This window comes from Lagenorhynchus albirostris, chromosome 4 (assembly GCF_949774975.1).
Source record: "Lagenorhynchus albirostris chromosome 4, mLagAlb1.1, whole genome shotgun sequence".
In the NCBI taxonomy this organism is placed as follows: domain Eukaryota; kingdom Metazoa; phylum Chordata; class Mammalia; order Artiodactyla; family Delphinidae; genus Lagenorhynchus; species Lagenorhynchus albirostris.
Window position 1 is genome coordinate 86,462,168 of NC_083098.1, and position 15,575 is coordinate 86,477,742.

A 15,575-nucleotide genomic window follows, 5' to 3' on the forward strand; every position below is an offset into this window, starting at 1 on the left:
ATTCCATGTTATGCTTTACTCAGTGCTGTTAACTCTGCTGTCCAGTAACTCACTGACTGATTCAATACACCTGCCTGGAATGATCCTTGCCATCAATTTCTTCTATGCAGCTTGCCTTCTACAGTTTTCCTTTGGCTTTATCCGTTTTCTCCTGTACCTACTTAAAATTTAGAAAATATATTTTTCCTTTTTTCCCCTCAGCTAATCCTAATCAATTCCATGTTTTATGGAGGCTGTTCTGTAGCTCAGCCTTCTTCTACTGACAAAAGTGATGCAAACCCCAGTAAACTCAAAGATGGGATTAATAGGCTTGGATACATTTCTTTACAGTAACTGAGTCCCCAAGGAATGTCTAAGTCTTTGGGAATCTTGACATATCAGAATTTTTAACAGTTGAGACTTTGTTATCAGTAGAACGAGATTCCTCAGAGAAGGTGGTGCTGACTTCACAACAAGGAATTTAGGTTGATGATTTTTCAAGTAAACAGTGACTTATGAGTAACTATTCAATATGTGTGTCACAATGGCTTGCTGCTAACAGACACTATGCATCGAGATCAAAGCCATGTTGAAACTCTTATTTTATACATCCTATTAGAAGGCACTAGGAAGTATACCAAGACAAAATATTTACAGTCAACCCTTGAATAACACAGGTTTGAACCGTGTGGATCCACTCGTGTGGATTTTTTCAGTAGTAAATACTACAGTATGAAATGATCCATGGTTGGTTGAATCCTCGGATATGGAGGGACCGTGGATACAGAGGGCTGACTGTAAAGTTATACGTGTATTTTCAACTACGCAGAGGGTCAGCACCCCTAACCCCTGCATTGTTTGAGGGTCAACTGTATTCAGAAGGAAACAAATGAGGGGTGAAATTTTCTTCCATTAACAATGACACATTTTCGGCAGGGGCGGGGCGGGATGGTGGTGTGATGAATTGGGAGATTGGGATTGACATATATACACTAATATGTATAAAATGGATAACTAATAAGAACCTGCTGTACAAAAAAATAAAATAAAATTCAAAAATTAAAAAAAAAAACCAAAACTCTCTCCCAACCCAAAGAGTAAAAAAAAAAAACAATGACACATTTTGTACTCTTACACCACAAACCTCTAGTCCACAGTCCTTACTTAACAATGTAAACATGTAGTTAGGACAGCACTATAGAGTTAAGATGTCCATTGCAAATGAAGGTGATGAATTCTGACTAAATAACGCTATCTATAGTTGCGGGAGCCATTCACTTAAAAATTTTTTTTGGATGTCTAAGATATGCCCAATGTCTTCTAGTACTTTTCTGTTAGGTGGCCTCATCAATAGTGTCTACAAATGCCAGGATGTTTATGAATTTTAGCAATGACATGCACAGTTACTGTTTCTTGAAAGGCTGATGGTTTGTTTTTGTTTTGTTTTCTTTTTTTGGTAAATGGTAAATTCCCAAAAAGGACATTCTTCAATGCAAATAAAAACTTGGGAAAAAGGACATTCTTCAATGCAAATAAAAACTAAAAGGTAGGACAGAAGGCAAGGACTGACCAAGCTGCTAAAAAGAAAGAGTCGGGAGAGAGTTGGTCCCAATTTTTTGATGCAAAACATTTCTAGAGATGCCAGCTTAAAGGCAGGTGCTCAGCAACCCTGCCCTTTTTGACATTAGTGGAGGTTAGCAAAAAAGCAAATAAACATAATTCCAAGAAAAAGATGAGCCAATACAGGGTAGGGTCCAAGAAGCAGAGCATAAAAGTGCAAAACATCAAAAATGACTAAATATTTTACTTCCATTTTCCAGTGTTTCTTTTCACCCACGCTTAAAGAAATGAAATATGTTGGGGCTTAAAACATATTTTATAACACCCAAACTGTGACAAACGTTATTTAGCTGACGTAATTAAAAATGAAATTAATATCAGCGTTACCTGAAATTCTAATCCATAGTTTTCTCTGCAGAATTCTCTTAATTTAGGATACACGTTTTCTCTTAGTGCCTGTCTTTCTGCTCCCGTGTCTGTGGTAGAAAAGCAAACAAACAGAAAGTGAGTTATGTCCACATAGTACACATTTCTGGAAAAAAAAAGCTTACAAATCAACATTAACATTAATATAATCAAGCTAGGGTGCTGCATCGTGAAATGATGGGATATTAGTCTGCTGGAGAAGACTTGCTCTTAACAGAGCGGGGAGCTGAGATGTTTACCATGCACACAGGGCGAATGGGAGCCCTGGGTAAGTTCTGTGGGTGCTGGCAGAGCTGAGAATTCACAGCTCATTCTTTATACCCATGTAGACCCTCACATGGCGCTCTTAAATAGCTACAACCACACTGTCTTTCAAAGAGGCAGAAGGAAAAATTGTAAGGCTATCGGGTGTAGCTCCATTGGGTGTAAATATTTCAAAACACACACACACACTGATTACTGATTTCCAAAAACATCCAGACTCTATCATTCCCTACAGTATTTAGAAACAATGCTACTGTTACAAGATTCAGTACAGCATCTGTGCAATCAGCACAATAGTCAGGAGCAACTAATTGTAGGAGTCATCGTCTAAAACTAGCGGATTCCACTGGCCAATGGTTCAACATTAGCGTCTCCCACCCTGGGCTTAGGGACCTGTTATATCAGAGAGGGGATCGTTTTACATGCGCCACAGTGTGTAAAATCTTCGAAATAAAATATTTAAAAATTATCCGTGTCATTAAAAAATACGAGAAGAAACAGAGCACCCGAAACCAGGAGAACCATAACATATGTATGTATTTAATGTTGAATGTTCTGCACAGAAAGGGATTCTACAGCCACTTGTGCTGGATGGTGCTCTACATCAGTGATGACGCTGTAAGATGCTTACAGCAAAGAGAATGGTCCTCGCCCAGCTAACTTCACAGAAAGATAAGAATCAGAGCTTAAAAAATTAGGTTAATGTGTTATCTCATGAAAAGGACCATTTGCTAAATGTACCTCAATCCCAGCCATAACCATGAAACATCTGCATACCACATTTATAACTCAGGAACCAATTTAAAAGACTGTCCTTGTTATTCTCAAGCACATCTGTCCATGCAAACTCAACCATATGCCGTGTTGACCTACTCTACTTTCCTACTGTTCTCAAGCCTGTTTTGAGAGGCAAACAACCAATCCCAAGAGTCCGAGATGCAGCGGCAGCTTGACAGAGTGACAGGAACCAGTGTTTACATGGGAACCAAAGATTCAATACAAGGTCTTCGAGATTACCCTGTGATCCAAACAAGTAGGGTCTTTGCCCCCCATAGATCCAACATGGACCTAAGTCCAAAGGGAAAGCAGGAGGACCGTGTTGAGGAGGGTACACCTGAGCAGTGCCCATGTGCCATTACGGCACTGGTGGAAACAGCAGATTAAGCTTCCACATGATTTATATAATCTTGGGATCAGGTGCCCATCCTCCCTCACCCCACTGTAAGGGCTGAAAACACTATCTTCCAAGTAAAGCTGATGATATTCAATCTCTCTAAAAGGCTACCGACTTTTAAGACCCAAATAATAAAAAGTCACTTTAAAAATGAAGAGATACTACCAGATGTGGAATTTGGGAATATATTAAACAACAATTATTGGTAAGATATTCTAAAAAAATAGTATTCAAATAATACATGAAAAAAATTATGAAATGAGAAGAAATTTGCTTCTAAAAAATATTATAACTCTTATTACTGGGTCCCAAGACCTGAATGTGTCACAGTAAGGAGGCTAAGACAGAAATGCAGTATCTAATTACTAACGTTTACTGAGTGCTTACTGTAGACTAGTAGTGTGCTAAGTTTTTCTATGTGTATTTTCTTAGTCACTTCTGTCAAAAACCCTGTGAAAATCATCAGTCCATTTTTAAAATAAGAGGAAACAAATATAAAGGGGTTAAGAGACATGCCTGAGGTCATGTGACCACTAAGTTGGAGAACCTGGATTTGAATTTAGAGAGCCGAATGCCACAGTCTGCTCTAACCATGGAAAATATGCAACTGTGCAAAGAATCAATTTTTGAAAATGACAAATGCAAGAGCTTCCCAGAATGGTTAAGGGATGCTGAAGTCCTAATATTTATGAAACAAACAAAAATCTCAGTTATCCATGACAAATTTTTCCCTTTCTATAATACACCCTTCAACAGCCAACCCATCAATAAGTTCTCTTGCTCCATCCATCTCTAAATAAACCCTGAATGAATCTACTTCTCTGCACCTCTTGTACAAGCCAAACTCATCTCTCACCTGGACCCTATCTCGCTGTTTCCATACTTGGCTCCGTCAATCCATTCTCCACAGAGCAGCCAGATTTATGTAAAAACATAAATCCGATCACATCACTCTCTTGTTTAAAATCCTCCAGCAGCTCTTCATGGAACTTGGAATGAAATCCCCACTCCTTACCTTGAATGTTCTCTCCTTCTCTAAGCTCATTTCTTACCACTTGCCCTGTTCATGTCACTCAAGCAGCGCTGGCGTTCATTTGGTTCCTGGGTTATATTCTCACTGGTGACCTCTGCTCTAGCCATGACTTCCTTCTGGAATGCTTAGTCCCATGGTCATTTCATGTCATCTCCTGTCATTCAAGTGTCAGCTTTAATGCCACCTCCTCAGAGAGGCCTTCTCTGAGCCCTCCAGCTACAGACCCCTCTCTATCACACCATCTTCTTCAAATTCTTTGCACATGACTCATCACTATTGGTGATAATTTTCTGTTTACTATGTGTCTCCCCCACTGCCAGGTTAGCTCAATGGGACTCAGAACCTTCTTCTGTCTCTTTCGCTGCTGCATCCCCAGTGACTAGAGTCATGCTCAATTAAGGAAGGAGTATATGAAAAAACGCACACAGGCACCAGGGATAAAAATGAGCTGACAGGCAATGCATCTCTGCAATTACCTCCAGAAACAGAAAGGCTTCCTACATTACAATATGCCATTGGTTGGATGGGGAATCAAGACTGTGAAATTCTGGGAAATACATGATTGGGTTTAGAAAGTGGACTTCATGAAGTAAGTGAATGAACTGAAATACTGATGTCTTTCATGGTTTCTGTGTTTCTGGCAAAATACTAATATTTTATCAAATTATGTTAAATGTTTCTAAAAATGTGAGGGAAGTGTATGACAGGCATTCTTTATTATTACTTATGTTACAAAAGCGACTCAGATTTTCCTATAGTTGTATTAATATAGGATGATTGGCTCTGGAAATGGAAAAGTAATTAAAATAAAATGGATTAATTATGCTGGGTGACAGATAAGCTGGCTTAATTATACAAAAAACCTGATTCATACTGCCAGCACATCCTGATGGTTGGCAATTAAAAAACACTAGAATGTCATGGATAGGAAAAATTAAGTCACAGAATGTCACACATAAAAAGGGACCTCTTACAAAAGCGTAGAAGACGAGGTATGTCATCATTTATTCTTCATAGTCACTGCATCCATTTGTATCTGTCCAGCTCCTGAATGCTTTGAAAAGATGCATTAACACTTCGGTAGCACTCAAGAGGTTTTTAAAGAGTTGCTTTCTAAATAATTCCTCTATGATTTCAGAATTAATGACGGTCTCTGTGTAGTATCTGAGTTACCTGCAGGAAGAACATTAGCTGGCACAGAATTATCAGTCAATATCTTTATCCTACTTCAAGCAGGATTTAGATTAATTCCAAGCTTTTATTGAAAATAAGAGTGCCAAAATGACCATGTTGGACTGGAACTTCTTACTGCCCCACCTCACCCAACCTTCAGAGCACGGATGTTAGATTAAGTCATTTCCCTCCTGGCAGCTCACAAAACTTATTTAGGATCCACCTACAGCTGTCATTCCAGCCTGGGTTCCCAAGTCTCTGTAGGTTTGCTCTTGCCTGGATTTTCCCTCTTTACCTGGCCCCTTAGCCAGTGATTCATCTGGACATCTTATCTGACTTTTGTTGTTGTTGGGGTTGATTTCCTGTCTGGCAGCTTCCCAGAGGCTACCTCCTCTCCATGCCCTCCAAGTCCTCTGTGCCCAACCATCACCCTCACCATTCATTATTTCCATATCACCACATCCTGTCAATTTTATCATAATCTTCTTTTGAATTTGGCTAGGCTTTTCTGTCTACTCTCTATTTTTGTACTCACCATCTCTCAGCCCTTAGAGTCCTATTTGACTGACCTGTTACCTGTCCCTTCTCATTGCAGTCTTAAGCTCCACAGAGCTGCCGGAGATAAATTCTAAGACAAAAGTGAAAACTAATTTGATCATTAAAGACCTTGGCTGGCATCTGGTGGCCCAGAGGATGAAGGCCAGAATATTCAGCAGGTGTAAATGTATCTTCGACCTAAGTTCTATCTTCTACTGCTCTTTATCATGCACCCTCCAGGGTATTTTTCAGATATTACTTGAACCCGAGCCTTGTCTTTACACATACTGCTTTCCACACCCAGAATCCCCTATCTACTGTATCCCCTTTGCTTGGCAGACTCAGACCCTCCTGAGTCCCAATGAAAGGCAGCACAGTTTGTGAATGCTTACGAGACAGAGACAGGCATGCCCTGGTCACCCCATAGCACTTTGTTCACTCCTATATAACATCATGTATTTTACTTTATTATAAATATAATATTTTTAATTTATTTATTTTTAGTCTGTCTCCCCCATTAGACTTGTGAATTCATGGGAGGCAAGGACTTCCTCACACATAATTATTATAATTAGGAATGAAATGCCATGTAGCATACTGATGCTACAGAAGTTAAAAAATATATATAAGGATATACTGTGAACAATAACTTTATTTCTAATAAATTAGAAAATGTGGGTGAAATGAACAAATTCTAGAAACAGAAATTATTGAAAGTGACTCAAGGAAAAGAAAATCTGAAGAGATCTACAACAAGTTAAAAAATTTCAATTAGTTATTAAAAATCTTCCCAAAGAAAATCACCACCCAAGAGTATTTAACTGATATATCAATAGTTAAAGAAATAATCCCTTCCACTTTCAGAAAAGAGTACAAGGAACACTTCAACTCATTCTTTAAGTCTATATTATCCTAAACCGCAAATGAGACAATAACATCAAAAGAAAAAAACACAAAACAAAAACTGCAGACCAATATATATCCCTCATGAACACTGAGGCAAAAACTCTTAGCAAGATACTAGCAAACTGCCCCCAGCAATATATACACTGTCACCAAAGGGGATATAGTACAAGAATGATAGGTTAGTTTAACGTGGAATATGCCACATTAATACAGGGCATGACCATATGATCACTCCACAGCTGCAGAAAAACTTTTGCCAAAATCTAATACCCATTCAGCCACAGGGAACAGAAAGTAATTTCTTTGCCCTGATAAAGGGCACTTACACAAAACCCTACAATTAGCACCATGTTTCATGGCTTAAGACTGAATATTTTCCACCTATGATCAGGAACACATTATCACTTACAGTCAACATTTTACTGGAGGTTGTAGTCAGTGCAGTGAAGAAAAAATTAAAAATAAAGGCATCTAGACTGAAAAGGAAAAAAATATTCTCAGTTGACAAGGTCTTGTATGTAGGAAACCCTGAGGAATCCAGAGGAAAAATACAATGGCTATAAACGATTTCAACAAGGTGGCTGGATAGACTATACAAATCAACAGTATTTCTCTATACTCACAACAAACAATCCAAAAATGAAATAGAAAAACTGCAGATCCAACACAGTCCCTATCAAAACCCCAGCATATTTTGCAATTATTTTTTCCGTACCATTATTGAAATGAAGTTTTAAAGCACACTTTGGTCAATCTTGCTCATTATCTGATCTGTTAAGTACACCAACTGGTATCAAACAGAAAAGACAGTAGAGGGACTAACTGTGGTTCTAGAACCAAACTCCCCGTGTCTGAATCCCAGCTCTTCACCTGCTAGCTGTGTCATTTCAGTCAAATTAAAAGATGTCTTTTTTTTTTCATTTGTCATGTGGAATCAAAATTACTAGTATCAAGCTTATGAGGTTGTTGTGAAGATTAGATGGAGTCTTTCAACACCACCTGAAATACTCAATAAATGTTGCAATTATTCTATCAAACAATTTGGGGAATCAAAGGCTAAAGCATCTTTTATTATGAGAATTTTTAGCACTGAAAGATTTATAGTAAAGTAGCTACAACCATCATGATCTTGATCATGATCATTGTAGTTCTTAAAATGATTAAATTTTCAAGATAGTTTTCAAAGGTTTAGGGAAAACCATAGTTAAAATGTAATTTAAAAAATATCACCAGTTTAGGGTTTCCCTGGTGGTGCAGAGGTTAAGAATCCACCTGCCAATGCAGGGGACACGGGTTCGAGCCCTGGTCCGGGAAGATCCCACATGCCGCAGAGCAACTAAGCCTGTGTGCCACAACTACGGAGCCTACGCTCTAGAGTCTGCGTGCCACAACTACTGAGCCCGTGCACCTAGAGCCTGTGCTCTGCAACAAGAGAAGCCACTGCAATGAGAAGCCCGTGCATCGCAATGAAGAGGAGTCCCCACTCACAGCAACCAGAGAAAGCCCATGTGGAGCAATGAAGACCCAACTCAGCCAAAAATAAAGAAATAAAGGCTTAAGTTAAAAACAATATATCACCAGTTTATCCAAATACTCTTAAAAGTTCCCAGTAGGAATTCACTAACTGTATTATTGCTACACCTCAATACACTTTAGGAAAAAGGAGTAAACTATAAAAGATAACAATGCTGGGCTTAGTTCTGGTAATATTGAGGAAAAGAACCCTCACAAATATGACACTAAAACAACCCAAATATGGCATAACAATATTTTAACATATATATTTAAAAATGTGTCACATAGTTTGAGTGAAACTAAGCAATGCACAGAGGCCCAAGGCACCGTGAAAGCAGTAATCTCAGAAAATAAGGGATCTCTGAGGCCAGCTTTTGGTTATTTTCCACTAAGCCCTGGTGACCTCTAGTGTTGATTTTTGTCTTCTGTGGGTGCAGGGTAGATTGGACACAAAGCACAGAGCCCCAAAGTGATGAGTCTAACAGGAAATCCTTGCAAAAGGCCATGACCCCAAAGAGCTAAGACCTTCAGTGTGAGGGTGAATCAGAAATCAATCTTCATCACCAAGAAAACCTGCTGTTATACCATTTGCACTAGGTGGAAAAAAAACAACCTCCTTGATATTCGTAATCACAAGCTTGGTTTCTCGTAGGTTAGCAGTGCAAATTCATTTTATTTAAAGTCTGACAAGGAATTCCCTGGTGGTCCAGGGGTTAGGACTCCATGCTTCCACTACAGGGAGCACGGGTTCGATCCCTGCTCGGGGAACTGTGAATAAGATACTGCATGCCATGCCGTGACCCCTAGTGCTTGAGAAACATAATTTCTAACAAGGCCTAATGAATTTCAGCAAATTAAAAGTTTCAAAGAGTATTAAGCCACATGCACTCACACACACGAATTCCTGGGGTTTATCCCAGGAATGCAAGGATTCTTCAATATACGCAAATCAGTCAATGTGATAAACCATATTAACAAGCTGAAGAATAAAAACCATATGACCATCTCAATAGATGCAGAAAAAGCTTTTGACAAAATTCAACACCCATTTATGATAAAAACTCTGCAGAGAGTGGGCATAGAGAGGACCTACCGCAACACAATAAAGGCCATATATGACAAACCCACAGCAAATATCATATTCAATGGTGAAAAACTGAAAGCATTTCCTCTAAGATCAGGAACAAGAGAAGGATGTCTACTCTCGCCACTATTATTCAACATAGTTTTGGAAGTTCCAGCTATGGCAATCAAAGAAAAAGAAATAAAAGGAATACAAATTGGAAAAGAAGTAGTAAAACTGTCACTGTTTGCAGATGACATGATACTATACATAGAGAATCCTAAAGATGCCACCAGAAAACTACCAGAACTAATCACTGAATTTGGTAAGGTTGCAGGATTCAAAATTAATGCACAGAAATCTCTGGCATTCCTATATACCAGCGATGAAAAATCAGAAAGAGAAATTAAGGAAACAACCCCATTTACCATCACAACAAAAAGAATAAAATACCTAGGAATAAGCCTGCTCAAGGAGGCAAAAAACTTGTACTCAGAAAACTATAAAACACTGATGAAGAAATCAAAGATGACATAAACAGAGGGAGAAATATACCATATTCTTAGATTGGAAGAATCAATATTGTGAAAATGACTATACTACCCAAAGCAATCTACAGATTCAATGCAGTCCCTATCAAACTACCAATGGCATTCTTCACAGAATTAGAACAAAAAATTTTACAATTCGTATGGAAACACAAAAGACCCCAAATAGCCCAAGCAATCTTGAGAGAGAAAAACAGAGCTGGAGGAATCAGGCTCCCAGACTTCAGACTATACTACAAAGCTACAGTAATCAAGACAGTATGGTACTGGCACAGAAACAGGAATATAGATCAGTGGTACAGGATAGAATGCCCAGAGATAAACCCACGCACATATAGTCACCTAATTTATGACAAAGGAGACAAGAACATACAATGGAGAAAAGACAGCCTCTTCAATAAGTGGTGCTGGGAAAACTGGTTAGCTACTTGTAAAAGAGTGAAATCAGAACACTCCCTAACACCATACACAAAAATAAACTCCAAATGGATTAAAGACCAAAATGTAAGATCAGACACCATAAAACTCTTAGAGGAAAACATAGGAAAAACACTCTTTGACATAAACCACAGCAAGATCTTTTTTGACCCACCTCCTAGAGTAACGAAAATAAAAACAAACAAATGGGACTTAATTAAACTTAAAAGCTTTTGCACAGCAAAGGAAACCATAAATAAGACAAAAGACAACCCTCAGAATGGGAGAAAATATTTGCAAATGAAACAACAGACAAAGGATTAATCTCCAAAATATACAAACAGCTCATGGAGCTCAGTATCAAAAAAACAATCCAATTAAAAAAAATGGGCAGAAGACCTAAATAGACATTTTACCAAGGAAGACATACAGATGGCTAAGAGGTACATGAAAAGATGCTCAACATCACTAATTGTTAGAGAAATGCAAATCAAAACCACAATGAGGTATCACCTCACACCAGTCAGAATGGCCATTATCAAAAAATCTAGAAACAAATGCTGGAGAGGATGTGGAGAAAAGGGAACTGTCCTGTACTGTTGGTGGGAATGTAAATTGATACAACCACTATGGAAAACAGTATGGAGGTTCCTTAAAAAACTAAAAATAGAACTACCATATGACCCAACAATCCCACTACTGGGCATATACCCTGAGAAAACCATAATTCAAACAGAGACATGTACCACATGTTCATTGCAGCACTATTTACAACAGCCAGGACATGGAAGCAACCTAAGTGTCCATCAACAGATGAATGGATAAAGAAGTTGTGGCACATAGATATAATGGAATATTGCTCAGCCATACAAAGAAACAAAATTGAGTTATTTGTAGTGAGGTGGATGGACCTAGAGTCTGTCATACAGAGTGAAGTAAGTCAGAAAGAGAAAAACAAATACCGTATACTAACACACATATATGGAATCTAAAAAAAAAAAAATGGTACTGATGAACCTATTAGCAGGGCAGGAATAAAGATGTAGACATAGAGAATGGACTTGAGGACACAGGGTGGGAGGGGGAAGCTGGGGCAAGGTGAGAGTAGCATCGACATATATACACTACCAAATGTGAAATAGTTAGCTAGTGGGAAGCAGCAGCATAGCACAGGGAGATCAGCTCGGTGCTTTGCAATGACCTAAAGGGGTGGGACAGGGAGGATGAGAGGGAGGCTTAAGAGGGAGGGGATATGGGGACATATGTATACATATGGCTGATTCACTTTGGTGTACAACAGAAACTAACACAGTATTGTGAAGCAATTATACTCCAATAAAGATTAAAAAAATATCTAGACTGTCAGCCTAGAATTAAATAAGCAACAAAGTAATCTTTCGGCAAAAGAGGGTATTTTTAGAAAAACAAAAAGTGAGTTTCCTGCCTTCTTTGTTTCGTATCAATTATTTTATTTTTTCCAGTTTCACTGAGACATGATTGACATATAGCAATATATAGGTTTAAGGTGTACAGAATAATAGTTTGACTTATATACATCATGCTTATCACAAGTTTAATGAACACCCATCATCTCATATAGATACAAAATTGAAGAAATAGAAAAAAATTTGTGTGTGATGAGAACTCTTTGGATTTACTCTTTCATATATAAAAGTGTTAATTATATTTACCATGTTGTACATTACATCCCTAGTACTTATTTATCTTAGAAGTTTGTACATTTTGACTGTCTTTATCCATTGCTTGCCCCTCCCTCTGGTCTCTTTTTCTATGAGTGAGCTTGTTTGTTTCTGGACCTACAACTAACCCATGTTAGTTCCTGTTACACAATATAGTAAATTTTTTCTATACATTTCAGAATGATCACCACGATAAGTCTAGTTAAGATACATCACCATACAAAGATATTACATACTTTCTGACTATATTCCTCGTGCTGTACATTTCATACCTGTGACTCACTTATTTTGCAACTGGAAGTCAGAACCTCAATCTCCCTCACCTATTTCTTTCCTCTCCCTACACCCCTCCTCTCTAGCAAACACCTGTTTGGTCTCTGTATCTATACTCTGTTTTTTTATGTTTGTTCATTTGTTTTGTTTCCCAGATGCCACATTGTAAGTGAAATCACACAGTATTTGTCTTTCTCTATCTGACTTATTTTGATTAGTGTGTGTGTGTACACACACGCACACACACACACACACACACACACACACACACACCATATCTTCTTTATCCATTCATCTACTGATGGGTGTTTGGGTTGCTTCCATATCTTGGTTATTGTAAATAATGCTGCAGTGGGCATAGGGGTGCATATATCTTTTCTAATTAGTGCTTTCATTTTCTTTGGATAAAATAGCCAGGAGTGAAATTGGTGGATATGGTTGTTGTATTTTTAATTTTTTGTGGAACCTCCATACGTTTTCCATAGTGGCTGCACCAGTTTACATTCCCACCAACACTGCACAAGGGTTCCCTTTTCTTCACATCCTCACCAACACTTGTTGTCTTTTTAATATAGCCATTCTGATAGGTGTGGGGTGATATCTCATTGTGGTTTTGATTTGCATTTTCCTGATGATTAGCGATGGTGAACATCTTTTCATGTGCCTGCTGGCCATCTGTATTTCTTCTTTGGAAAAATGTCTATTCAGATCCTCTTCCCATTTTTAATCAGGTTTGTTTTTTGATGTTGAGTTGTACAAGTTCTTTATATAGTTTGGATATTAACCCCCTATTGGATATATTGTCAGTAAATATCTTCTCCCATTCAGTAGGTGGCCTTTTCATTTTGTTGATAGTTCCCTTCACTGTGCAAAAGATTTTGTTTGATGTAGTCTCATTTGCTTATTTTGGCTTTTGTTTCACTTGCCCAAGGCAACATATTAAAAAAAATATTACTAAGACTGATGTCAAAGAGTTATTGCCTATGTTTTCTTCTATATGCTTTATGGTTTCAGGTTTTACATTTAAGTCTTTAATCCATTTCGAATTTATTTTTGTGCATGGTGTGAGACAGTAGTCCAGTTTGATTCTTTTGCATGTAGCTGTCCAGTTTTCCCAACACCATTACTGAAAAGGATGTCTTTTCCCCCACTGTATATTCTTCCCTCCTTTGTTGTAGACTAATTGCCCATATAAATGTTGGTTCATTTCTGAGCTCTCTATTCTGTGGCTTATTCCTTTAGAAGGAAATTCTAAAGGATTTATTTCAGGTAGAAGAAAATTTGAGATGCAAGAAGTATTGGTGTGCAAATAAACTGGTAGATATACAGCTAAGCCTAAAAATAAATTAGTTGCTACGTCAAACTAAAAGGCTTCTGTACACCAATGAAACCAACAAGAAAGCAAAAAGAGAGAGGATATTTGCAAATCATATATCGAATAAGGGGTTAATATCCAAACTATACAAAGAACTCATATACCTCAACAACAAAAGAACAATCCAATTAAAAAATGGGCAGAGAATCTGAATAGACATTTTTCCAAAGAAGACATACAGATGGCCAATAGGTAGATGAAACAATGCTTAGCATCACTAATCATCAGGGAAATGCAAACCAAAACCATAGTGAGTTATCATCTCACACCTGTCAGAATGGCTTTTGTCAAAATGACAAGAAATTACAAGTGTTGGTGAGGATCTGTAGAAAAAAAGAACCCTCATGCACTGCTGGTGGGAATGTAAATTGGTGCAGTTGTGGAAAATAATATGAAGGTTCCTCAAAAAATTAAAAATAGAAATACCATATGACCCAGCAATTCCACTTCTGGGTATGTAAACAAAGAAAATAATAGAATGTTGTATCTATGAAACTAATAATGTTGTATGTCAATTATACTTTAAAAACTACTAACATAAAATAATAATATTTAATATTGGGGCTTAAAAAGATAGAATTAAAAAGTCTTAGATAGGGACTTCCCTGGTGATGCAGTGGTTAAGACTCAGTGCTCCCAATGCAGGGGGCCCAGGTTTGATCCCTGGTCAGGGAACTAGATCCCACAGGCATGCCACAACTAAGAGTTCACATGCCACATCAAAGGAGCTGGTGAGCCTCAACTAAGGAGCCCACGTGCTGCAACTAAGACCCAGGGCAACCAAATAAATAAATATAAAAAAAATCTTAGATAAAAATAGCATGATGAGAATAAAACCCTAGATCCTGGGCTTCCCTGGTGGCGCAGTGGTTAAGACTCCGCTTGCCAATGCAGGGGACATGGGTTCGAGCCCGGGTTCGGGAAGATCCCACATGCCGCAGAGCAACTAAGCCCGTGTGCCACAACTACTGAGCCTGTGCTCTAGAGCCCGTGAGCCACAACTACTGAGCCCATGTGCCACAACTGCTGCCCTCAGCATTCACAATATATTAGGGCCAGACAGCAGTCAGCTAAGAATGGGGTTCCCAGTAATGCATAGCAAGTTCTAGAATAGGGGGATAAGCAAAATGCTACTAAAGCAGGAAGACAGGAATGATTAATTTTGTCTAATGATCAGGGAGAGTTTATCAGAGAAGATGACAATTAAGTTAGGACTTGAAATATAGACAAGATTTTCTCAGGTAGAAAGGAAGAAATATCTTCTAGAAGAGTAGTAGCATGAGGAAAATGAGGAGGGCTTAAGAAGTTCAGGATGTGTTAGAGAAACACCAAGTAGTGTAGTTTGTTGTACGATGTACGGGGTTATATTATAATTAGTCTATAAATTACCAGTCTTTTGCTGTTCCTCTGTGTTCTGGGAATTTGGGGGTCAACAGCATTTATTTCTCATAATCAAATGGGAGAGGAAAGAATACATACAGAGGAACATACAGAACAAAAGCAATTCATCATCCACTTAAGTCAACTCCAAGAAAAACATTTTCATACCATGTCCAAAATGCAGCTTACAGGGGTCTCCCTGCACTTGGCTGACCTGTCTGTTTAGAGTAATTCATCAGTCAGCCAGTTCTC

The 15,575-nt window shown here is 38.2% G+C and overlaps 1 protein-coding gene across 1 annotated transcript in view; it reads right to left on the reverse strand.

Annotated features, from left to right (window-relative positions):
* The window catches only part of NWD2 (NACHT and WD repeat domain containing 2), a 202,430-nt gene that overhangs the window by 123,171 nt on the left and 63,684 nt on the right, over positions 1-15,575 (reverse strand). Inside the window, exon 2 of the mRNA XM_060147319.1 lies at positions 1,927-2,015. Coding sequence (XP_060003302.1) covers positions 1,927-2,015 — 89 coding nt within the window. The remainder of the gene's footprint in view (positions 1-1,926; positions 2,016-15,575) is intronic.